Below are 27158 nucleotides of genomic sequence, written 5' to 3' on the forward strand. Positions count from 1 at the left end.
CGATCCGCTAAAAGCAGACGGATGGCCCTACGTCCAGGTCCGTTGCTGGCGGATCGGATCGGGTAAGATCTGATGAAAACGGACATGATGTCCGTTTTCACCCGATCCCTTCATAGGCGGCAGCGGCGCCTGACAAGCCCCTCCCCACTCAGTGAGCAGAGAGGGACCTGTCATCCGCCGGCTCAGCGGAGATCAACGGACTGATCTCCCGCTGAGCTGGCGGACCGAGGCGGGCTCCGTGGAAGCGGAGTCCGCCTCGTGTGAAGGGGGCCTAAGAAATAAAGAAAATACATAGGATACCCTCTATACAGTAAAAACATTATAGTGTATTTGTTCTATACAGTTATACAAAAGAAACCCCCCCCCCCCCCCTGCTTTTAAAATAATTACATTTCGTTGCTTTGCAGCTGGAAATTAGGACAGACACAGTTTTTGTTTTATCCAGCTGTAGTTACTCAGGGTAACTTATAATACCCAAGTGAAAAATATAACACATGTAAAAAAATAAAAATAAATCAAAAAAACAATCACTGAGTTGGAAAAAGGATCACCCTCCTCCTAAAAATGACTTGTAAACTCAATAAGGTATAGCTAATCACCTTCTCAATGGCACACAAATTCTTTCCTGGAGCATTTCAGTCCCTGATAGTGCATCTGAAGGAAACATTTAACTATGGTTGGCAAGGCAATGTCAAAAGATCTCTTGAACTGCTAGAATTCACTGTGAAGCTCCAGCCATACAGTGATATTTTATTTACAGGTGGAGTCTGGTGGGCTGAGGCACTTCTTGGCTTGATATTAAAGTCGTTGTTGAGCCACTCTAACCTATATACACCATCAGCACTTCCTCCTATTGTAGTGTCCCCCTCTGTGTGTGATTTATAAAAATAAATGCTGCTAATACCTAATTTTACTGCCGAGATTACGATCACATGACTGGCCAACTTTCTCCTTTTCTCCTCTGAGAGATGCAGTGGGCGGGGCTGAGATTCCCCTGCTGATGTCAGTCTGGAGGGGAGGAGGAGAGATCTAGCTGGTCATGTGATCGCAATCTCAGCTCTTAAATTAGGTATTTACAGCATTTATATTTATAAATCATTCACAGAGGGGGACACTGCAATAGGGGGCAGTGATGATGGTGTATACAGGTTAGTGTTATGAGAGCAGCAGGAGGGGGGAGGAGCGGCTCACACACAGACAGAGAGGGGAGGGGGAGGAGGACACAGGAGCAGAGAGGAGAGCAGATAGCAGGCTGCTGATGACAGAGGGACGTAAACTGACCACGGTGTCAGGGCTCAGCAGCGTGGTCAGTTTACAGAGGGGGGGGGAACTGTCAGGATCAGCCAGGTTTTTTAGATGTTACAGGGGGCCAAATGACACAGGACAAGCACTGTGCCATATAACATGCCTTAACCACTTGCCAACCAGCCACCGCAGTTTCACTGCGGCGGAATGGCATGGCTGGGCGCAACAATGTTATGTAACATCGCTTTGCCCTGGCACATGCGTGCCCGCTGCTCGCCCCCTGAGCCAATGCGAATACCTGGTTGTCGCGATCACCGCTGGGCTCCCGCGATCGCTGGTGAAACACCGAGAACCGGGATTTGTGTGTGTAAACACACAGTTTCCGGTTCTCAGAGGGGAGAAGAGACAAAGTATGAACAGCGATCTGTCCTCTCCCCTAGACAGTTCCCTCCCCCCTTCAGTTAGAACACAGAGAGGGAACGCAATTAACCCCTTGATCGCCCCCCTAGTGGTTAACCCATTCCCTGCCAGTGACATTTTTACAGCAATCAGTGCATTTTTATAGCACTGATTGCTGTATAAATGCCAATGGTCCCAAAAATGTGTGAAAAGTGTCCGATGTGTCCGCCATAATGTTGCAGTCCGCATGGAAGAAAACCATCAGGCCTTCAGGAAGAAAGTCAAGACATACCTCTTCTACGGAGCTGGACAACACAGGAGAGATCTAGCGCCTTGAGGCGATTCAGTTCGCATGTGCAGTGCTATACAAATCATTCATTCATTCATTCATGCAGTCCCGATAAAAATCGCAGATCGCCGCCATTACTAGTAAAAAAAAAAATTTTATAATAAAAATGTCATAAAACTATCCCCTATTTTGTAGACGCTATAACCTTTGCGCAAACCAATCAATATACGCTTATTGCAATTTTTTTTTTACCAAAAATATGTAGAAGAATACATAACGGCCTAAACTGAGGAAAAAAAATGTTTCTTTATATACTTTTGGGTGATGTTTATTATAGCAAAAAGTAAAAAATATTGCGTTTTTTTTTCAAAATTGTCGTCCTTTTTTTGTTTATAGCGCAAAAAATAAAAACCACAGAGGAGATCAAATACCACCAAAAGAAAGCTCTATTTCTGGGAAAAAAATGATGTCAATTTTGTTTGGGTGCAACATCGCACGACCGCGCAATTGTCAGTTAAAGCGACGCAGTGCCAAATCGCAAAAAGTGCTCTGGTCAGGAAGGGGGTAAAATCTTCCGGGGCTGAAGTGGTTAAAGGAGCAGGATGTATTTTTTTTTTTTTGGGTTAACAAATGTTTTAAGTGCTGTGACATTTTCACCATAATTTTTGGTTCTGTCCCCATTTACTTTGGAGTCTCACTTTTCCTGCAACAAAATGGTTGTCCTGCTCCCTTCATAGCATTCCCCTTAATATAGAACACATGACTGCTGAGGTGCAATACACCCAGGTCCACACCAAGATCCATCCAACTTAGACCTTACCCCTTCTAACCATCAATAAAGACCACTTACAACCATTCATGTTGGAAAGGGCAAGGCCACAGCTTTTATTAAATTCAACTCTTTAACAACTTAAACATAACATTTAACATTCCACAGTGCCAGTCACAGTAGCACTGTGAGCACTCAGTTCCGACTGGTGGAAAGGGAGAAAACTGAGGGGCCTGTCCTTACCATCAGTGCCGGACTGCCGTCTATCTCCCAATTAGCGTGAAGGGCGTACCTCTTACCGCCGTGTTTTGCTGGCAAGGTCACCAAAAACCGCCGCAAGCTGTGACATACCAACCATAGATAGGGCGGGGGGGTGGGCAGCTCTTACCGATCTTCTTCACCAAAAGGCCCAGAATCCCCTGGGGCAATCACCTTAGTGAGCTCAGGCCCAACCCCACCCCGTCCCCCCACCAATCCACCGTGACCCCTGGTCACCATACTCCGCCCTGGTTATGCCCCCATCAGTCAGGGCTCTCTTTCCTAATGGGTTCAAGAGGCCTGCATGACTGCTGAGGTGCAATACACCCAGGTCCACACCAAGATCCATCCAACTTAGACCTTACCCCTTCTAACCATCAATAAAGACCACTTACAACCATTCATGTTGGAAAGGGCAAGGCCACAGCTTTTATTAAATTCAACTCTTTAACAACTTAAACATAACATTTAACATTCCACAGTGCCAGTCACAGTAGCACTGTGAGCACTCAGTTCCGACTGGTGGAAAGGGAGATAACTGAGGGGCCTGTCCTTACCATCAGTGCCGGACTTCCGTCTATCTCCCAATTAGCGTGAAGGGCGTACCTCTTACCGCCGTGTTTTGCTGGCAAGGTCACCAAAAACCGCCGCAAGCTGTGACATACCAACCATAGATAGGGCGGGAGGGTGGGCAGCTCTTACCGATCTTCTTCACCAAAAGGCCCAGAATCCCCTGGGGCAATCACCTTAGTGAGCTCAGGCCCAACCCCACCCCGTCCCCCCACCAATCCACCGTGACCCCTGGTCACCATACTCCGCCCTGGTTATGCCCCCATCAGTCAGGGCTCTCTTTCCCAATGGGTTCAAGAGGCCTGCATGACTGCTGAGGTGCAATACACCCAGGTCCACACCAAGATCCATCCAACTTAGACCTTACCCCTTCTAACCATCAATAAAGACCACTTACAACCATTCATGTTGGAAAGGGCAAGGCCACAGCTTTTATTAAATTCAACTCTTTAACAACTTAAACATAACATTTAACATTCCACAGTGCCAGTCACAGTAGCACTGTGAGCACTCAGTTCCGACTGGTAGAAAGGGAGATAACTGAGGGGCCTGTCCTTACCATCAGTGCCGGACTGCCGTCTATCTCCCAATTAGCGTGAAGAGCGTACCTCTTACCGCCGTGTTTTGCTGGCAAGCTCACCAAAAACCGCCACCCGCCTGTCAGTAATCTACTGACGGGCGCCCCACCGCAGCCAGCGCCTGTTCCACGCCCCTCTGGAGACCCAGATTAAAAATATCCATCCCAATGTCATTCAAATGGACTCCATCACTACACAGCAAATCGCGATTATCGCCCTCTAGGTCTCTGTGGCGGACCACTATCCCCCCTATCTGACGTACAAACTTAGCCACTTGGGCATTGACCTTCCTACGAAAATGTTCCAGAAGGGGGCCAGGGACATCACGCGCCCGTACCGAGCGAGGCACGATTTCTGACCAAACAACAGTCAGATTATTAAATAAAGCACAACATTGGGCAATGTCACTTTTTACAGCAGATATGATGTCCACAGATCTCATATATCCAACGTCATTCCCACCCGCATGTATGACCAGGATGATGGGACCAGAGACGTGGGCACGAAGTTGCTGACATTCCTGAAGGACCTGATGCCAACGTAACCCGCGCAACCCAATCCAGCGTATCCTCGCCACATCGTATGAGAATCCCAAGTTCCTGCCATAAGTTCGGATCTTTGCCCGGCGAGCGGCCCAGTATATAAAAGAATCCCCGAGGATCCAAATCTGTGCTGGAAAGGAACCTGGAAATCAACACAACAGATGTGGTCGGACATACAGAGAAAAACGAGATGACTCCCATCTACCTAAACGCTGAAGTTCCGTATCGGTGAAACCCAAACCCGAAGCGGCGGTCGCGGCGCCAATGCGAAAAGAGTGGGTGGAAAACTCCTTTGCAGGAAAGCCCAAAATCTCCAAGCAACGACGAAAAACGCGCAAAAATTGAAAACGGCTGAGAAAAGTTGAATCAGCATGGACAAAAAATGTAGGGGACAGGGGGCGCAAAGGCACGAAAGAGAGGGCCAGAGACACCGGACAAAAGGGGCCGCCGCAATAATGCAAGACTACCCGGCGACCCCTGCCAGAACAATCAGTTTTGGATGATTGCAAGAAAATCGTGACACTGCGGCGCGACAACGACACGTCCTCCCATAGGATGCCCCCCGGAGACAATTTTGATTTTGACACCAATTCACCGATGCGAAAGGCACCAAAGAAAGCCCAAGAAAAGGATACCCGGAAAAGAAGGGTCTCGTATTCCGATGAACACACATTCGGAAGAAGAGACAAGATGGCCAAAAGAATCTGAATGGAAACAGGGCGCCTGGTGTCCGGGAGGTGCGTAACCCGCTTCCAACCCCGAACAACCCGCCGGACAGGGAAAGATTTAGTTACATCTTCCCACCCTAAGAGCTGAAACCAAAATGACAGGGCCGACAACGCGGATGAAACCGTCGACCCGGAGACGCCTTTTTCCGCCAGAAAGAATAAATAGGCAAATATGGTTAAACGACGGTCGTCTGGGGAATAAATGTTGAACTCACCGCCCAACGCCAGGACCCACTCATGCCAAACCCGGCAGTACGCCGCCCACGTCCGTGAAGAAAGCTACGACCGAAGGAGCTCTGTCAAACGCCGGAAACGAGGTTCCATAAGTGGGCCGGACAGGGGAGGCCCTCCAAAGAAGCCATCGGAGCCAGTGTTCGAAAACGGCAGAACTGTTGACGAGAAAGAGCATCGGCAATATCATTAGAAGCACCCGGTACATGCCTAGCCCTAACGCAGATGTTAAAATGTAAACATTTTAAAACTAAAAACCGTAGCAACGAAACGACCGGAGGAGAACTGGCTGACTGTTTGTTCACCACCTGCACCACACTCATGTTATCCGACCAGAAGACCACCTGGTGATTGCGCAACCTGTCACCCCAGAGCTCAACAGCAACAATAATTGGAAACAGCTCCAGCAGGGGGAGGTCCCGCAACAAATCCATGTGGGCCCATGAGGCCGGCCAGCGTTCAGCAGCCCATTCCCCTTGAAAGAAAGCGCCGAACCCACAGGAGCCTGCCGCATCGGTATATAACTCCAGCTGTGGGTTCGGCACTTCCTCCCGCAACCAGCACGACTGTCCATTGTAAGTCTGCAAGAATGATAGCCATATCCCCAAGTCATCCCTCATAGGCTTGGTGATCCTGACATAGTGGTGAGGGGCAGTTATGCCCTTCGTGGCCCATGATAGTCGCCTACAGAAGGCCCTCCCCATCCGGATGACCCTACAGGCGAAAACCAGATGACCCAACAACGACTGAAGCTGTTTCAGCTGTAATTTCTTCGCCCCTTTAGCCAAGCGGACCAACGAGAGGAGCCTAGACAACTTGTCACTAGGCAACCTAAAAACCATCGCCACCGTGTCTATCTCAATACCTAAAAAGGACAGGACTGTGACGGGGCCCTCCGTCTTGTCAGCGGACAGTGGGACGGCGAAAAGCCGGCATGTATCCTGAAAAATAGTGAGCAGCCGCAGACACTGCCCACTGCCCGCTGGACCCACAAAAAGAAAGTCATCAAGATAATGCAAAAGGGACTGAATACCCGCCTCCTGGGTGACCACCCAGTCAAGGAAGCTACTAAATAGCTCAAAGAAATAACACGAGATGGCACAACCCATAGGAAGGCACATGTCGAAAAAATAGCTACCCTGAAAGTAGCAACCCAGGAGGTGGAAACAGTCCGGATGGACTGGGAGGAGGCGAAATGCGGACTCTATGTCCGCTTTCGCCAGAAGGGCAGACTGCCCCGCTGCCCTAACCAGCTGAAGCGCCCTGTCAAAGGACGCATAGTGCACTCTGGATTCCTCCCTGTCAATGCCGTCATTCACCGAGGAACCAGAAGGGTAGGAAAGGTGATGAATGAGGCGAAATTTTCCCTCCGCCTTTTTTGGGACCACACCGAGAGGAGATACCCTCAGGTTGTGGAAAGGAGGGAGATCAAATGGGCCTGCCATTCTTCCCAGTTCCAATTCCTTCCAGAGCTTCTCGGCCACGACGGACTCGAATTCTCCCGCCGATTTTAAATTATGAGACATGGTCGGGGCGGCTGACGGGGTAAAAGGGATCCAGAAACCGCGGTCCAAACCGTCCCGCAAAATCAGGGCCTCTCTACGAAGGGGGTACCGGTCTAGCCAGGGAAGCATCTCTAGGACGTTCACCGGCGTCCTCCGGCTTAGGAAGGTCAGTCTTGGCGCCGAGTCTAGAAAACGATTGTTTTCCCTTTCGAAAACACTTACTGGCGGGGTGAGCCCCTCCACAACTGGAGCACTCATGCCTGAAGCGACAGGCGGAGTACCACTTGCAGTGGCTTTCGTTGAAAAGCCAGCAGATACCCTTCTTTTGAGCGGCCGACGCTCCGGACTGAGGGGCGCCGACCGCGGACTGAAAGGACGAAGGCCTGTGAGGGCACATAAGCAGCAACCACAGGCTACCGTCCTGACAATCAAAACGAAATTCCCGACGTGACGCCATTTTTTGCCGAAATTGAGTGTCATAGTGAAACCAGCACTGGCCCCCATAGACCTTGTATGCACCCCAAATAAGGTCAAATAGCAAAATAACGAGGTAGCCAACTCCGGGAACCGCTCACTGAGCACTCCCGCATAGGCACAAAACCCCTGCAGCCAGTTCCCGAATGTTCTAGGAAGCTGTTTGGGTTTGTCACCCTGCGCCGATACGTCAACCCGTCGGGATTTGTCGATCGTCTCCCTATCCGGCGGAACGAGGGTAAGAAAGTCGATGAATTTGCGACGCCATATCTTCTCTTTCGTCTCTTCCGCCAAGTGGGTACCCGTCGGCGACACAGCCCACAATGCACCCCCATAAGCGGAGGTGGGGTTGGGCGATCCCGAGACACCCATACTAGAGAGAACAGATTTTACAACCGACGCTATGCGATCCTCCAGGCCCGATACGGAAGCATCAGCAGCTCTACCCCAAATTAACTCGCAGTCATACTCACTTGGTCGAGGAGGCATCGCGGGTGATGGACGATCGGCCATCGGGCCCGGCAGCGAATCCGATTCCAAGGCGATTTCAGAAGACTGCAAGCGTAGGCGGGCTGCGTAATCTGCTGTGCTGTCCCGACTGAGGGAAAGGTCCAAGGGCGGGGGTCCAACCACGGACCCGGTCGAATCCGACTGACCATGGACAGAGGCTGAGCAACGGCAGGTACACCTGCCAGCTCCTCTTGGTTGACCCGGGGCGGATGCCGCCGCCAGCCCGGGTCTGGAGCCGAGATCCCCCGCCCTGACGGGTGCAGGGGGATGAGGAAGGGCAACCGATGCGGGCATCCCATCAGGACCGCCATCCCGGACCGGCACGTAGGGACACGGTTGCCCCACCGACGGGGTGGAGGTCAAACGCACTCGGCTGGCCTCCGCCCTGCGGGGCGCAGGAGGCTGCCGGTGGGCACGGGGTATCAGAGGGGGAGGGGTTAACCGCACATCGCCCGCCCTGCCGGGCGCAGGGGAGATGTGCCTCGCGCCAACCCCCGCATCCTGGGACGTGGGAAGAAAATACCTGTCCCCTGCCCTGCGGGGCACAGAAGGAGCTCCGCAGGATTGATCCTGCACTTGTGCTAACATGCCTGCCCAGGCAGGCGCAGGGGGATAGTGCTGTGGCCCATCATTACTTTCTCCACACACCACACTGCTGTGCTGCCCAGCGTGCCTAGAATCCAGCTGTGGTGTGTGGAGATTCAAAACTCCCGCTCTGTCAGGCGCAGGGAGCACTCCGTCCACCAGATGGCGCCGGACCGGCTCCAAGTCCCCGGCAGAGCGATCCTCGCCGGCTCCGAGGACAGCTGCGGAGGACGCAGCGGTGGCCGGCGGACCGACCCGCCTCCTCCTCCCCTTCATGCCCGAGGATTGCCCAGCGGAGGAATAAGCGGATCGGCCGCTCAGGACCCCCCGCCCTCCGCGCTGGCGGCAGTTCTCCAAGGATGAGTGAGGGGGCTGGGGAGCGCTGCGGCTCCAGCCCGGCCGCCTCCCACATTAGGGGGGGGCGGGGTGAACGCTGGAGCGGGGGCTGCGTGACCGGGGACAGCGCGACGAGGCCCGAGTGGAGGCCTTAGCCCGCGCAGGGGACCTACTCCGTGCCTGAGGACAACGGGGGGGGGGGGGCAGAGGAAGGGTGTTTCCCCATCGGAACAGGCAGGGGAGAGACAGGCGCAGGAGTGGGGGAGAAGAGGACGGATGTGGAGGGGGGCAATAGGAGGCCCTAGAGGGGCTGGGGCTGAGGCGGGAAGGCGGCCGAGTTGGCCTTCTAACCCTGGGGGGGGAAACCTGAGGGGGATCAGGTGTGGGAATAGGAGAGGGATCCCCAGGAGTCAGGAGGGAGAAAAGCCACCCTGCCTGACCCTGAAGAGCCATCTCTCGGACCCTGGCCAGAAGAAGCTCGGTGTCCATGGTTGGAGGGACAGGGCGGGGTTCAGCCAGCTCTTACCGATCTTCTTCACCAAAAGGCCCAGAATCCCCTGGGGCAATCACCTTAGTGAGCTCAGGCCCAACCCCACCCCGTCCCCCCACCAATCCACCGTGACCCCTGGTCACCATACTCCGCCCTGGCTATGCCCCCATCAGTCAGGGCTCTCTTTCCCAATGGGTTCAAGAGACCTGCATTATGAATTTACCACAATGGGAGCCCCTTGTAAAGATTTCACCATTGAAATCCCTGAGAAGGATAAGAAACCAACATGAGTTTATAACTATCCAGCATTTGCCAAATACAGATCAGATTTGGGTGAAGTGCTAAAACTGTCACTGACTGCCGAGAATGAAACATACAGCACAATATATTCCTAGTTGGTAATAGTCATTGATCCATTCCAAAGAGCGATCACAAGATGGAGGGGCTCGGTGAAGGTGGTGGTGAGGGTGTGGAGGTGCCTGATGGGGTCACACAGCTCATAAAAAGAGATCCGCCCGACCTCATAATCCAGATAAATCCTGAATTTATGACTGGTAGGGTTGTAAACACATGATATAGTTGTACTATTATGTATCATATTATACTCATTATAACACCTTCGCAAACACCAGGAATACTTATTATCCCCAATATATGATTTCCTGTCCATACTGGGATAACACAACCCGACTCTCCAGATGGTTGAATTACTCGTGTCCACCTCCCAGGAATGCCGTCCTGAAGAAAAACTTCTGCATTGAACCTGACATTGCTTAAATCTTTTGGGAGTTTCTAGACAATTTATTGTTGCTGCTGACAAAGATGCAGTTTTCAAATCCCCTGAAATCTTTATATTATTAGAGGCCGTTTCCTCATCAAGTAAAACTCCTTCTAGTTTCTGTATACTAAGGGGAATATCTTTTATAAAGTCAGATAATTTGTGTAATCCGTCTGTGATGGAATTCTCGTAAAAATCACCTTCACTCGGAATCTGTGTGTCCATATTATCCTCCGGCTCGGTTTGGCAGATGTCCTCCTTATCCGAGTTCTGATCCTTCAGGATGGTCATTGGGTCGGTGGTGTTACACAATTCCTCAATGTGACTTATCTTCCTGGACAACTTGTCCTTCTGTATCTCCAGCTGCTGGATAACTTTGGACACAGACTGTGAGATCTTCTCCTCCTGCCTGGAAATCTCACTCAGGACTCTCTTCTCAAGTTCTTCCAGCTCTCTCCTGATATCTCTGAACAGGACAGTGACTCTCTCTATTACACCGGCTGCCTTTTTTTGTACATCTGTTTTACGTTTCTGCAGACTCTGGACTTGTTTCTCAGCCCGTGCTTTGCTTGATGTTATCATCTCCAGATTTTTCCTCAGCTTCTTCATCTTCTTCTTGGAGGCCTCATCCAGCTTCTCCACCTGGTGTCCTTTGTGTTCTCCCTCGGCAATACAGTATACACAGATACAAACCCTTTCCTTGGTGCAGTAATACTCCACAATCTTTTTATGGATGGAGCATTTTCTGTTCCCCGGGGAGTTGGTGGGATCAGATAAGACGTGTTCTGGTGACTTGGCATGGATTCTCAAATGCCTGCCACATAGGGAACTTTCACAGTGCAGGCAGGATTTTATAGCCGGTACAGGAGAGTCTAAACAGTAAGTACAATAGATTCCCGTATCTTCCAGAACGGGCTGAGAAATAAGGAACTTCTCCGCTATGTTCCGTAGGACTCTAGCGTTATACAGTACAGGTCGTTCCTGGAACTCCTCTCTGCACTCTGGACAGGTATAAAGTCCAGATGCCTTCTGAGTGTCCAGCACGCGGTCAATACATTCCCGGCAGAAGTTGTGCCCACATCTCAGTGTTACCGGATCCGTATAAATGTTCAGACAGATGGAGCAGCTCAGATCATCTCTCAGATCAGCAGATGCCATTGTAGCCAGCAGGGGGAGAAATGAAAGTGAAAGTTTGTTCAATTTCTGCTAAACAAGACGGGTGGAATAATATACAGGAAGAGTCACCGGAGCTCCACTTGTCCAGCTCACCATTCATAGACGTGTCCAGGCACCCCCTCCAGGATCTCAAATATTTGAAGATTTTAAACACAGTTTGGGGGATCTCAGATTTTTGATACCTTGTAGCAGCTCTGGATGGATCTATCACATTCCAATGTTGCAAGTCCCCCAAACAATAACTTCCTTTGTATCCGTTCAAAAATTGATCTCACCGCTCTTTGGGGTCATTCAGTGCCTTCTTCAGACCACTCTCTTTGCTCGGAGATTCTGTGCCGGCTTTCCCCTCCGCAGTCAGAAACACTTCGACTTCCTCGTCATGTGATCACTGCCCCACCCACATAGGTTATTAAAGGTACAGAGCAATGTCTAGGGCGTAAAGTGACACGGTAAGGAAGGAGGATGGAAATACCTGCAGTGATATATAACTGCTGTATAGGAGGCATGCGGGTCCGGCAGGCAAAGATTTGCACACGTCCAATATGATCTAGATCAGAGTTACCAATGCAAAACCTTTTTTTTACCGACAATACGTGAAAAATTTACTGACTGAACTATTTATTAGAAAAAAAAGCAGTGATAGCAGTAAGTAGCAGGAGATTTATCCCCATTGTGGAAGGGGCTATCGAGTGGTCTGCATTCTGAGCAAGAGAAATCTAAACTGTTTATGGGCTGGTTCACACCACAAAAACGAACTCCAGAAATTTTCCGGATGTGTTTCTGCATGCGTGTTTTTGGCGTGTTCCGGTGCATTTTTAAAACGGTTCAGGATGCATTCCTGATACTTTTTTCTTATTTTTTCCCATTTCTTTTTCACTGTACTGGGGTTCAGTGTGTTTTTGATGCGTTCCAGTGCATTTCAGTGCATTTTTGATGCATTTTACTGCGTTCCAGTACAGTCCAGTGCAGAAAAAATGCAGCATGTTCTACTTTTTTTTTTTCTGGAACGGGAAAGCCCTGGAACGGACCGCACTGGTGTGAACAATGCCATTGGAAACCATATAACCTACTTTCCATGCGTTTTTGATACATAAAAAAAACGCACTGGCCTGCATGTGGTGTGAACTGGCCCTATGGCCAGTTTAATGCTTCTCCCTGCTGAAGGAATGTATAGAACAGAACATTACATTGATGGAGCTCTTTATGGAAAATAAACTGAAGTTGTGTGTTTTATATGCGATGTGCAATAAAACAAGCCCATTCATTGACGGTCCACCTTCATTACCCTCAGACCCCTTTCACACTGGGGCATTTTTCAGGCGTTTTTCAAGCACTTTAGCGTTAAAAAAAGCACCTGTAAAGCGCCTGAAAGAAGCCTCATCTGCCATCCCATTGTGAAAGCCTGAGCCCTTTCACACTGCCAGCGCCCGACAAAAACGCTGGTAAAGCGCCGCTTAAGACCCCTTTCACACTGGGGCGTTTTTCGGGCGCTGGTAGTGTGAAAGGGCTCGGGCCGTCGGTGCACCCAGCCGGTGTCAAAAACACGAAAGTGCTGCAAAGAAGCTGCTTGCAGGACTTTTTTTGGCGCCCTGCCAGTGCAGCGCCCCAGTGTGAAAGCACTCGGGCTTTCACATTGGGATTGCAGATGAGGCTTCTTTCAGGCGCTTTTTTTGACACTAAAGCGCCTGAAAAACGCCCCAGTGTGAAGGGGGTCTCACTGCCAGTCATCCAGCGCTTGGTGCAAAGATGAATAAAGGCACCCCTCTTCCCCAGTGGTGCATGAGGCGAGGTTAATAGTAACACAGGTTGGCACTGAAATAGTGCCGACCTCGTAAACCTAGCCCCATCATGTGACAACTTCATGCATTGCACATGGTTGCACAGTGGTTGTGATGTGACGTGACATGGGAGTATCATTTCTGCCATACCTGCAAATGCTTTGTATGTTTACAACTCGCTCTGGCAGCCAAGCCAGATTATTAGGTGGTAAAACTGTGGCTCAACCATCTGTTTTTACTACCCCCTGAATGCAAATGTAAGCAAGGCTTAAAACATGTGGCTAGCAGTGGCAAAGAAAGAAATACTCCGACATCAGTGCAAAGAAAAAAATGCCCCTGCATTGGTGTTGTCACTGGTAGCAAAAAATGCCAACCGATAATGAAATTCTCTAAAATATCACTTGATGCATTGAAGGAAATGTATTCATTGGTGTTACAATTATACATATAATCCTATTTAAAAAGTACAAAAAAATGGTATAGTGTCCCTCAGGTGTTGTAGGCGGTAGACCCTGGAGATGGCATAATCATCAGAAATAATCTGAACAGATAGGAACCAGGGCAATGGACAGCAGAATATTTACTCTTAGATATATACAGTCATGGTCAGAGGCGTAACTAGAACCTTCAGGGCCCCTGTGCAAGAAACCATGATGGGCCCCCCTTCCATTCCAATTTTGGGAGGATGTCCATGGAGCATGCCCCCTGGGACGTGCATCCAGCGCAATCACAATGGCCATTTACCATGTGATGTCAACTGATCACATGTAAACAGACTTGCCGGTTAGGACTGCCATTAACTGTCAATGGACAATCAGTGCCCCAGTCATCAGTGCCATCTATCAGTGCCCATCAATGCCGCCTATCAGTGCCCATCAATGCCGCCTACAAGTGTTACCTATCAGTGCTCATTAATGCCGCCTATTAGTGCCCATCAAATCTGCCTATCAGCACCACCTATCAGTGCTCATTACTGCTGCCTAACAGCGTCCATCCGTGCCACCTATCAGTACTCTTCAATGCTGCCCATCATCAGTGTTCCTCAGTGCCCATCCGTGCAGCCTATGAGTTCTGCCTATCAGTGCTCATCAATGCCTCCTATCAGTGCAGCCTATCAGTGCCCCCATCAGTGCCTTTTTAGTGCCCCCTATCAGTGCCCCCTAGTGCCTTCTCAGTGCCCCCTATCAGTGCCTCCCTTCAGTGCTCATCAGTAAATCCCATCGGTGCCTCCCATCTGTGCCCCCTATCAGTGCTTATCGGTAAATCCTATCAGTGCCCACCAGTGCCTCCCATCGGTGCCCCCTGGTGCCTTCTCAGTGCCCCCTATCATTGCCCACCAGTGCCTCCCATCGGTGCCCCCTAGTGCCTTCTCAGTGCCCCCTATCAGTGCCTCCTATCAGTGCCCACCAGTACCTCCCATCAGTGCCCCCTATCAGTGCCCCCTATCAGTGCCCCCTATCAGTGCCTCCCTTCAGTGCTTATCAGTAAATCCTATCAGTGCCTCCCATCGGTGTCCCCTATCAGTGCTTTCCATCGGTGTCCCCTATCAGTGCCTCCCCTTCAGTGCTCATCAGTAAATCCTATCAGTGCCCCCTATCAGTGTCCATCAGAGTCCTCTATCAGTGTCCATCAGTGTCCTCTATCAGGACTCCCACAGTGACGGAATGCCAGGGCCCAGTCGCAAGTGCGACTGTTGCGACCCTTGTAATTCCGCCACTGGTCATGGCCAAAAATATTGCCCCCCTGCAATTCTGTCAGATAATGCCCCACTTTACCCAGAAGATTGTTGCAATTACAAATGTTTAGGTATTCTCATGTTTTTTTCTTTTGTTTGTATTGGTATGATACAAAAAAGTGGAGAAACAAAAAGCCAAATCTGACACGTTCCACACAAAACTCCAAAAATGGACTGGACTGCGGATTACTTTTCAGAGGAAAGGCAAGGACTGCTGCTTGTGAGCCCCCGAGGGAAGTTGCAGCTCAGCCCCATTCACTTGAAAAAGGGTCATATTTGGTGGTGCTAATGCCCGACAAACATGACTGGGGATATGACAGAAGAAAGCTGGGTACTATTAAGCACTTCAATACCGGGCACTTTCAACCCCTTCCTGCCCAGGCCAATTTCCAGCTTTCAGCGCTGTCACATTTTGAATGACAATTGCGCAGCCATGCAACACTGTACCCATATGACATTTTTATCATTTTTTTTCCCACACAAATAGAACTTTCTTTTGGTGGTATTTAATCAATAATCACCACTGGGAGTTTTAGTTTTTTGCTAAACAAATGAAAAAAAGGCAGAATATTTTGAAAAAAAAAAAATATATATATCAGGGTTATAAAATTTTGCAAACAGGTAATTTTTCTCCTTCACTGAAGTGCACTGATGAGGCTTCAGTGATAGGCTGCACTGATGGACACTGATAGGCACTAACGAGGCTGCACTGATAGGCAGGGGCGTTGCTAGGTCTGCAAAAGATCTGGGGCTGAAGCCCATAGCAGCGGTCACCAACCTTTTTGCATGCCCGAGCGGGGGAGGGGTAAGCAATTTTACACGGGCGATGGCTGGTGTTGGTGCTTCAATCACCCTGGCACCATGGTTGATATGGTGTCAGGGTGATTGATTGAAGCGCATTATTTATATTGTAACATTCTAATATATAATGAAGTGGTTCAACTCACCATTATGCAGAATCAGTGGGAGCCCTGGGCGTGTCACTTTCCACATCTCCTGCCACTAGATGCAGCATGTCACTTGCCACCGTCGCCTGTCACCAGATGCAGCGTGTTACTTCCCACTTTCACCTGGCAGCAGATGTGGATTGTCACTTGCCACGTCACCTGCCACCATTTGCAGATTGCCACTTGCCACTTCACCTGCCACCATTTGCAGATTGCCACATCTCCTACCACTATTTGCAGATTGTCACTTGCTACGTCTCCTGGCTCCATTTCCAGATTGCCACTTGCCACATCTCCTGCCACCATTTGCAGATTGTCACTTGCTACATTCCCGGCCACCAGATGTGGGTTGTCAATTGCCAACTGATGTGGATTGTCACTTGCCATGCCAGCCAGTGCCACCAAATGTGCATTAACGCTGCATTGGTGGCAGGCTGACAGCACTGGTCCATTTAGTGAGAGCAGTGATGCGGGGCGGGCAGTGAGAGATGATGTCATCTTGCTGCTCCCCGCCGCGCCTTCGACATTGAAGCAAGGGGGTCTGGCTGCAAAGTGGAGCTCCACGATGACAGGAAGCAGGTGACCTCCACTCCACCGTGCTGTGAGGGCAGAAGAGCGCTGATGTGTGGCGGGCAGTGAGAGATGATGACATCTTGCTGCTGCTCACCACACCTCGCTCCTAAATTGAAGAGGCCCGGCCGGCTGTGAAGAGCGCTGATGTGGAGCGGCCGGAGAGAGATGTCATCTCTGCTCGTCCGCCTGCTTGCTTCTCTCCTCCGCCTCTTTCATGCAGCCAGCCCACCGCAGCAGCCGCAACCCGCTGGTTAGGCAGGGACCCTGCAGCAAGAGACTCAGGGCTATGGGCCCCAGATTCAGGGCTATAGCCCCAATAGCCACCCCCTAGCAACGCCCCTGCCGATAGGCAGCACTAAAGGGCACTGATAGGTGACACTGATGAGGTGGCACTGATGGGCACTGTTAGGTGGCACTGATAGGCACTAATGAGGCTGCACTGATAGGCGGCAGTGATAGGTGTCACTGATAGGCGGCAGTGATGGGCACTGATAGGTGACACTGATTGGCAGCACTGGTGGGCACTGTTGGAACTGCACTGATAAATCAGGACACTGATAATCAGTGCCCTGATCAGTGTAGATGTCCCTTTAACAGAAGCCGGTTATCGGCTCTCCCCAGAAAAGGTGTGATGATAACCGGCTTCTGTTTACATTGTAAACAACTGTCATTGGATACAGCTGATCACGTGGTAAGGGGCCAAAGGACTCAGTGATCACAGAGAGCTCTGCCCATGCACTGCAGGGGGCACGATCACGGGAGGACATCATATGACGGCCTCCCGGCAAAGTAAGCCAGCGCTGTAGCTGTCATTTGGCTTTAGCGCGGTGGGAAGTAGTTAAGCAGCATTTTACTGTTAGGAGGTGGAGGGGATATCGGTAGAAGGGTTGATTGGGCCATCAGCTTACATCCAAGTCCATTTATGACCACAGAAAGAAATGGAAAAGGTTTGGTTCTTTTTCTGTTTTTGTGGACATAAGCGGATGTTGTCCGTTTTTTGTACGGTCAATTTAAGTCCATTTTTAAGCAAGAAACATATTTTCTGTTTATACTTTTGTTCATGTATAACTATTTTCTTAAAAAATTTTTTTTTAAAATGGACATATTAAAAAAGTATATGTATAATTTATTCTGATATAAACCAAACTGAACTGAAGACAGATGTACAAACTGATGTAAATGTACTCATTCTTCATGTATTTTATATTGTATACAATGCACAGGGCTCTAAACATGAGTACCACTGAGTACAGTGATCAGCCCCATCCAGGCAAAGCCTGCCATAGACTTTGACAAGCTGCAGACGGAGGAGCTGTACACTGCACCTGTGCAATACAACACCTGGAGGATCACATAGCAGCTAGACCAGTTTTTCTCAACCTCTGTACCCCAGAAGAACCCTAAAATCATTTTCAGGTCTCAGGGAAACCCTGCTCAAACCAGTTAGTAAAAAAAATGGCCCTTTACATTGGTGGTCAGTGGGAAGATCATTGGAGTCATGCTGCTGGCACCGACCCCAGAACTTTGCCGACACCATCAAATGGGAGATCAGACACAGCTCAAAGAATCCTTAGTAACCTCTGAAGGAACATTGGTTGAGAATGGCTGAGCGAGACAGCCCCATGTGCCTACGGAACCTTAAAAATGAGCAGAGATTGCAAGAAAACTGAAAGGGACTAAAAGCCCGGTACACATGTACCAAAATTTGGCAAGTTCAGCAAGAACCAGCTGAATTTTGGTACGTGTGTCCCGCTGGTAGTTCAACAGAAACCAACATAACGTCAGACCGGCTTCTGTTTTAACCGCTTCAATACCGGGCCAATTCTGACACTTTGCTCCTACATCATTTTTTTGCTAGAAAATTACATAGAACCCCCAAACATTATATATGTTTTTTAGCAAAGACCCTAGAGAATACAATGGCGGATGTTGCAACTTTTTATCTCACACAGTATTTGCGCAGGAATTTTTCGAACGTGTTTTTTTTGGGGAAAAAACTGTTTTGTGTTTAAAAAAAAAAAACAAAACAGTAAAGTTAGCCCAATGTTTTTGCATTTTGTGAAAGATGAAGTTACGCCGAGTAAATAGATACCTAACATGTCACGCTTCAAAATTGCACACGCTCGTGGAATGGCGCCAATGTTCGGTACTTAAAAATCCCCATAGGCGACGCTTGAAATTTTTTTACTGGTTACATGTTTTGAGTTACAGAGGAGATCTAGGGCCAAAATGATTGCTCTCGCTCCAACGTTCGTGGCGATACCTCACATGTATGGTTTGAACACCGTTTTCATATTTGGGCGGGACTTACGTATGCGTTCGTTTCTGCGTGCGAGCACACGGGGACAGCGGCGCTTTAAAAAAAAATTTTTTTATTGTTAATTATATATATATATTTTTTTTTTTATTTTGACACTTTTTTGAAAAAAAAAAAATTGATCACTTTTATTCCTATTACAAGGTAATGTAAACATCCCTTGTAATAGCAATATGACATGTCAGGTGCTCTTAATAGTGAGATATGGGGTCAATAAGACCCCATATCTCACCACCAGGCTGGGAAGCCTGAAATAAAAAAAAAAAAAAAAAACGATCGCCGCTTCCAAGCCGATTGCCGTTTTTTGAATGGAGAGGCCGGGCGTGACGTCATAACATCGCGTCCGGCCTCCGACGATCATAGAGACTCCGGGGACCATCTGGTCCGCCGGAAATCTCTATGATCTACATCCGGCGCCGGTGGATCCACTCTCCGCCTCACCGATCGTAACGGTGAGTCGGAGCAGGCACCGGGGGGCGGCGGGAGGGGGGGGGGACGTCCCCTCTCGCCTCCCATAGGAACGATCAAGCAGCGGAACGGCCGCTATGATCGTTCCTATGGTGTAGAGATTTGCCGGCTGAAACCGGCAATATCTGAATGATGTCTGTAACTACAGGCATCATTCAGATATACCTGCTCAAAGCCAAGGACGTCATATGACGTCCTTGGTATTGAAGTCGTTAAAGTGAATAATATTGATTATATCATTACAATGGAACTTGAAAATGGGTGGGATAAATTAGACAGCAAGTGAACATGTTGTACCGGAAGTTGATGTGTTGAAAGCAGAAAAAAAATGGGTACACATAAGGATCGGAGTGACTTTGACAGGGGCCAAACTGCAGCTCTTCTGGGATGTTTCCAGTCTGCAGTGAACAGGACAGACTAAAAGCGGTCCAAGGAAGGAAAATCAGTGAACTGGCACCAGGGTCATGGACAGCCTAAGCTCATTGATGCATGTAGGAAGCAAAGGCTGGCCCGTGTAGTCCGATTCAATAGAAGAGATACTGGAGCTCAAATCTCTGAAAAAGTTAATGCTGGTTCTGATAGAAAGAAGTCAGGACACAAAAGGGGTTGATTTACTAAAACTAGAGAGTGCAAAATCTGGTGCAGCTCTACATAGAAACCAATCAGCTTCCACATTTTATTGTCAAAGCTTAATTGAACAAGCTGAAGTTAGAAGCCGATTGGCTACCATGCCCAGCTGCACCAGATTTCGCACTCTCCAGCTTTAGTAAAATCAAAACAGAGCATCGCAGTTTGCTGTGTATGGGGCTGTGTAGCGGGAGACCAGTCAAGGTGTTCAAGCTGACCCGTGTTCACAGCCAAAAGTGCCTACAATGGGCAGGTGAGCATCAAAACTGGACCACAGAGCAATGGAAGAGCGCGGCCTGGTCTGATGAATCACATTATCTTTTACATCATGTGTATGGTCGGGTGCGTGTGCGTAACTTACCTGGAGAAGAGATGGCACCAGGATGCAGTATGGGAAGAAGGCAAGCTGGCGGAGGCAGTGTGATGCTTTGGGCAATGTTCTGCTGGGAAACCTTGGATCCTGTCATTCTTGTAAATGGTACTTTAACTCATACAACCTACCTAAACATTGTTGGTGACTAAGTACACCCCTTCATGGAAACTGTATTCCCTGATGGCAGTGGTGTCAGGGTGTGGTCCCCCTGGTTTAAAGTGGAGGGCCACCCTGAAAAAAAAAAATTACACCAAAAATCCTAAAAAAAAAAATAAAAAAATAAAAATTTGAAAAAAAAAAGAAAAAAGTTTAAACTTACCTAAACCCTTGTTGCTAGGTAGTTTTCCTAAGTTGCGTCTTCCTTTTCCCCGGAGTCTTCTGCTCCTCGGTGAGCGGCCCCGTTGTCTTCTGGGAACTGTGTGTTCCCAGAACACCAAGGGGCCATTCACAGAGCGCCGCTCGCGCGTGCGCAGTAGGAAACTGGCAGTGAAGCCGCAAGGTTCCACTGCCTGTTTCCCTTACCTAGGATGGCGGTGCCGGGACCCGAGAGCCGAGGGACGGGGCGGCCTCAGGCGGCCGACATCGCGGGCACCCAGGACAGGTAAGTCTACTTATTTAAAGTCAGCAGCTACAGTGTTTGTAGCTGCTGACTTTTAATTTTTTTTTTTTTTACGGCCGGAATCCCGCTTTAAGTACCTCCAAGCTCCATAATCTCCAGAACTGGATAGTAGCGGGCCTAGGCCGAGGGCAATGACTCCTGCTTGGGATTTCTGACCTTTATTCTTCTCCTCTTCTCTCCTTCCCTTCTTCTCCCCCCCTCCTCTTTTTTTATCTTATTTTAATTATTTTTATTTTATTTTTCTCTTTTTTTTCCCTCTTCTTTTCTCTTTTATGTTCAATGATTTACCTTATGGATGCAAATGGAGCCTCTCATTTTTTTTACACCAATGTGGGAGCTATGCAGAATAAAGTACCTGGTCAACTTTGGTGATAAGGGCCCCGATCTTGAGCTATGCTAAAGGCGCTACAGCTTGATCTAACGTTGCCGAGAAGTTATAATTACTCCGTTCAGGCCCAAGCGGGCAGTAGCCTGATGCCCTGTACACACGACCGGTTTTCCCGTCGGAATAAACCCTGAAGATTTTTCCAACGGAGTTCCGACGGAATTCCGCTGAAACTGTCTTGCGTACACACGATCACACCAAAGTCCGACTGTCTAGAACGAGGTGACGTACAACACGTACGACGGGACTAGAAAAAGGAAGTTCAATAGCCAGTAGCCAATAGCTTCCGTCTCGTACTTGCTTCAGAGCATGCGTCGTTTTTGGTACGTCGGAACAGCATACAGACGAGCGGTTTTCCCGATAGGAACTGGTTCCGTCGGAAATATTTAGAACATGTTCTCTTTCTAGGTCCGTCAGAATTTTCGAGGGAGGAAGTCCGATGAGGCATACACACGATCGGAATAGACAATGAAAAGCTTCGGTCGGACTTTTTCTGCTCGTGTGTACGCGGCATAACTCAACTGTAATTACCGTTATAATTTTTTTTACATTACAGCCATATGGATCAGACACTTGGTCACCTTTTGAGAGTGCATGGATCTTTGTGTACTGATATACTATTTGTATCCTAAGAAATTTGTTAAAACTTTTGAATGAAAACCTATTGCAAACAAAAAAAAAAAAAAATTGTTAAATATTTTTTTTTAACTTTTTTTTTTACATTCTTTTTTTTGTCTACATACAGTAACCAGCACAATACAGTGTTACCATAGTAACACTGTACTACTCTGGGGAGGTGACTAGGATTTATTTACTTTTGTTTGTTTATACCTGTGCATTTTACAGTTATAAACAACCATTTTTTCTGAATGGAAATTACTCAGTGTTTACTATTGTGATTAGCTGTAATTGGCCACAGCTAATCACATGGTAAAAATGGGCTGGATTGGCCCTGTCTGTACCATGTGATGACTGTGAATAGAGAGCCCATCACAATAGTACACAATGAAAAGCATGTAACAAAGGCTCTCATTGTGTACAACTGTCATGTGATCTGCTGTGATTGGTCACATGGTACTGGCAGCAGGCCAGTACAGTGATCTGTCATCGGCCATGTCTGGTGGACACAGCGGGTGACAGATTGCGCCAGGGTGTGGTTAGGTTTGCCACCTGTCTGGGATTCACCCGGACAGTCTGGGTTTTGAATCATGTGTACGGTTTTCAGACCACCTGAAACCCAGGCACAATATTCAGAATGGACTGTGGCTCCCCAAGTAACCAAGTACCACAAACGCTGAGTGCATAGGTGTGCACATTGGCCCCATCCCCATTCATGGACAGGAGAGAGGGCTTGATCTGCTCCTCCTCCCACCCCTACCCCACTGTCTTCCCACCCACACTCCAATGCCTGGCATTCTGAGCCTCAGGAAAGGGATGTGTGGGCTGGATGTTTGGAGCTCAGCAACTGGCAGATACATCATGGAAGAAAGGTGTCGATGCCTGAGCCTCCATCCTCAGGTGAGTGAGCTCACCATCCAATGTCTGTGACTGAAGTCTCCCCCCTCCCTATCTTCTCTCTCCTGTCCCCAAGCGAGTGAGTACACTAAGATAAGGGGGACCCAGATGTAAGGGGTGCCCTGTGGACTCTTATGTAAGGGGGGCTTTCAGAACCCTAATTTAAGGGGGAATGCTGGAAACTCTGATGTAAGTGGGAGGTCTGGTGATCAGAAACCCCCTTACACCAGAGTCCACAGCGTCCCCCCTTAAAAATACAATTTTGCAGTGCGCCGCTAAAGGTGTTCGGGTTTGGCTTGAAGAAAAGGTGGCATCCCTAAGTGAGGCCCGTGGGGAGCATGGGAGGCGCGATCCTGGGAGGACATCATATGACAACAGTGCTCATTTTACAATAGAAAGTAAAAAATGCAGCGCTGAGTGAATTTTCAACAAAGTAAACAAAGGTAAAATCAAGTCCATCTTTAAACTTGATGGTGCATATTGTGGTAGGTAAATTATAAAGTCTCAAACTAAAAAAATGTGAAATAATGGAGTGTCTGATTGTGTCAGAACACAGAAGGGACATTCATGGATGGTAGATGTCCAAAAAGGACTGGTGGGGGTGGTATAGATCCGTGGATGGAACCAACATCAATAGTGCTCAACATCAATGGATAAGAAAAGATGGGTACTCTTACCAAATCTGGTGGATTCCCCTGTCAGCGACAGGGAGTGAATAAGGCAGTGAGCCCAACCGGGCAGGTAGAGGGATATCCAGGATGGTGGAGCTGGCAAGGTGGACTTCAACCGAACCTCAAGGGATCATCAACCGAACCTCCAAGGATCATCAAGGCAGGTCATCGAAGTAGGAATTCCAAACGCAAGACTTTGGAGGCACGATGTGCCACAAATGGCCCAAACTGGGCGATTGCTCTCATCCAGATAGTATGTAAAAGAAAATTAAAACTACCGCATGGTGCAGGTAAAAAAGGGGGGGATTTTTATTTCTAAAAAGCCAAACAAATAAAATTGTGATCACTTTAAAAGCAAAGGCAGCATAGAGAGGGGGTAACCGTCCGACGCGTTTCGACCTAATGGTCTTCTACTGGGGCATGCCCCGGTAGAAGACCATTAGGTCGAAATGCGTCGGACGGGCATGCCCCAGTAGAAGACCATTAGGTCGAAACGTGTCGGGCGGTTACCCCCTCTCCATGCTGCCTTTGCTTTTAAAGTGATCACAATTTTATTTGTTTGGCTTTTTAGAAATAAAAATCCCCCCTTTTTTACCTGCACCATGCGGTAGTTTTAATTTTCTTTTACATACTATCTGGATGAGAGCGATCGCCCAGTTTGGGCCATTTGTGGCACATCATGCCTCCAAAGTCTTGCGTTTGGAATTCCTACTTCGATGACCTGCCTTGATGATCCTTGGAGGTTCGTTTGATGATCCCTTGAGGTTCGGTTGAAGTCCACCTTGCCAGCTCCACCATCCTGGATATCCCTCTACCTGCCCGGTTGGGCTCACTGCCTTATTCACTCCCTGTCGCTGACAGTGGAATCCAACAGATTTGGTAAGAGTACCCATCTTTTCTTATCCATTGATGCTGAGCACTATTGATGTTGGTTCCATCCACGGATCTATACCACCCCCACCAGTCCTTTTTTGGATATCTACCATCCATGAATGTCCCTTCTGTGTTCTGACACAATCGGACACTCCATTATTTCAAATTTTTTTAGTTTGAGACTTTATAATTTACCTACCACAATATGCACCATCAAGTTTAAAGACCTATGGACTTGATTTTACCTTTGTTTACTTTGTTGAATATTCACTCAGCGCTGCATTTTTTACTTTCCATTCTATTGTTTTTGTCACAACGTATGTAGCTGCTTTTTCGTTTGTTCTTTATTAGTGAGCACAGTGTTTTTTGTACATTTCCATTCTCATTTTACAATAGACTGGGTTGGAAGAGGTTAATCAGCATACAGTTTGTTAAGTACCCCCATAACTTGCTAATTCCTGCTACCTGCTCTGACCATGTTGGCACAGTCTCCCATGCAGCTGAACTCACTGTGCGTATGTGACAGGCACTCACTGCATACAAAAAGATGAAAAAACAGTAATTACAAAGAACTACATTTTATTTTTACAATTTAAAATGACCCATTATCCACACCTCCCAACTTTTTGAGATGGGAATGAGGGACACCTATCAGCAAAAGTATGCAGGCATAGGACACACCCCTTGTCACGCCCCCTTAAAGGAGAATTGTACAAAAAAACAAGATTGGTTAAACCCACAAGTGCTTTTTTTACCACTACTATTCCTTTATATTGGCTTTGGGAATTTACAAATGCAGCAAATTAAGAAAATCAAATGAAAGGTTTAGCGCTGGAAAACTTTTTAATAGATAAAAAGTGCATTTTATATCCAACTATATAGATCAGACCAAAATGAGGGACGATTGAGGAGGAATGAGGGACAGAGGGACATTGCTCCAAATCAGGGACAGTCCCTCGAAATCAGGGACAGTTGGGAGCTATGCCATTACCTCTGTAATAACATGACAGAACACATTAGCAAAGCTCCCAAATGTCCCAGATTTGGAGGGACTGTCCCTGATTTGGAACAATGTCCCCTCTGTACCTCTTTCCTCCTCATTTATCCCTCATTTTGGTCTGATCTATATAGTTGTATATAAAATGCATTTTTTTTTTAATCAACAGGGTTTCACAGTGCTAAACCTTTCATCCAATTTCTAATTAGCTGAATTTGTAAATGTCAAAAGCCAAAATAAAGAAATAGTAGTGGTAAAACAAAAAAAACACTTGTGGGTTTAACTAATCTTTTTTTTTTGTAGAATTTTCCTTTAAGGGGGCGTGGCAAGGGGTGTGTCCTATGCCTACATACATTTGCTTATAGGTGTCCCTCGTTCCCATCTCAAAAAGTTGGGAGGTATGCATTCGTTGTATAAAAGGACATTTTTGGTAATATTTTACTAAGTTCTCCCCATGTTAGGATGTACAACCAACATTTCCAGAGTAATAATAATGTTTAAAGTTCCACAACCTCTATCAGCCAATCAAATCTCCTCTCTTACCAGGTCAGAGCCTGTCAGTACAAAAAGAGATGAATGATGATTGGTTGATCAGGGTTACAACACTTTACGTACTACAAAGTCATTAACAAAATTAGAAATAGATTCATAGAATAGGATATGTATGTTTTCCCTGACCATAAGAAATAAAGAAAATACGTAGGATACCCCTATCAGGGCCGGTGCTACCACTAGGCGAACTAGTCAGCCGCCTAGGGCGCAGCCATGGCCAGTGCCACATTCCTCTCCTGTCACCTCCTCATCCCCGGTGGATGTCACCTCTAGAGCCGCCGGGGTGGAGATGTCGGTGTGGCTGGTCTGCAGGATTGTACCGGAGAGGAAATGTACGCTATGGGGGACCATGCACGGGCTGCAAGCCGTGAAGAAGGAGTTCAGGCGCAGAGTGGAGAGGCAACTGGAGGACATGCTGCGCCTGGCGGGGCCCCTCTCCCATCACCGACCTGCAGTGTGAGAGCCGAAGGCTGCTGTCAGTTGGAACCATAGAAGCACTGAGCCGGGTGGCGGGACTGACAGACCAGGTACTCCTACCATGCGCTGCTCGCTGTGTTCAGCAAGGCAGGGGGTAAAGTCTATACAGGGCAGTGTGTGCAGGAAGGGGGGCAGTTTGTGTGGGAAGGGGGTATAGGAAGGAGGGTGTGGGGTTAAAGGGGGGGGCAGTGTGTATAGGAAGCGGGGGGTGGGGTTAAAGGGGGCAGTGTATACAGGAAGGATGGTGTACGGTTAAAGGGGGCAATGTATACAGGAAGAGTAGTGTAGGGTTAAAGGGGGGCAGTGTGTATAGGAAGGGGGGTGTGGGGTTAAAGGGGGCAGTGTATACAGGAAGGGTGGTGTAGGGTTAAAGGGGACAATGTATACAGGAAGGGTAGTGCAGGGTTATGGGGGCAGTGTATACAGCAGTGGTTCTCAACTCCAGTCCTCAGGACCCACCAACAGGCCAGATTTTAAGTATTACCTTGGGGGAGATGCAGACTAGAATACTGCAATCACTGAGCAGCAAATTATATCACCTGTGATGCATTTCAGTTATCTTGCAAACCTGGCCTGTTAGTGGGTCCTGAGGACTGGAGTTGAGAACCACTGGTATACAGGAAGGGGGCTGTAGGGTTAAAGGGAGCAGTGTATACAGGAAGGGTAGTGTAGGGTTAAAGGGGGGCAGTGTATACAGGAAGGGGGCTGTAGGGTTAAAGGGGGCAGTGTATACAGGAAGGGTAGTGTAGGGTTATGGGGGGCAGTGTATACAGGAAGGAGGGTGTAGG

At 48.3% G+C, this 27158-nt stretch overlaps 1 protein-coding gene across 1 annotated transcript; it reads right to left on the minus strand.

Annotated features, from left to right (window-relative positions):
* Nucleotides 1-9884: 9884 nt before the first annotated feature.
* On the minus strand, nucleotides 9885-11999 carry LOC141113623 (E3 ubiquitin/ISG15 ligase TRIM25-like). Its single transcript, XM_073606838.1, has one exon. It carries the CDS (start codon nucleotides 11443-11445, stop codon nucleotides 9901-9903), a length of 1545 nt encoding a protein of 514 aa, XP_073462939.1. The 5' UTR covers nucleotides 11446-11999; the 3' UTR covers nucleotides 9885-9900.
* Nucleotides 12000-27158: the final 15159 nt, after the last annotated feature.

The sequence above is a fragment of the Aquarana catesbeiana genome, linkage group LG12 (assembly GCF_042186555.1).
Source record: "Aquarana catesbeiana isolate 2022-GZ linkage group LG12, ASM4218655v1, whole genome shotgun sequence".
Lineage (NCBI taxonomy): Eukaryota > Metazoa > Chordata > Amphibia > Anura > Ranidae > Aquarana > Aquarana catesbeiana.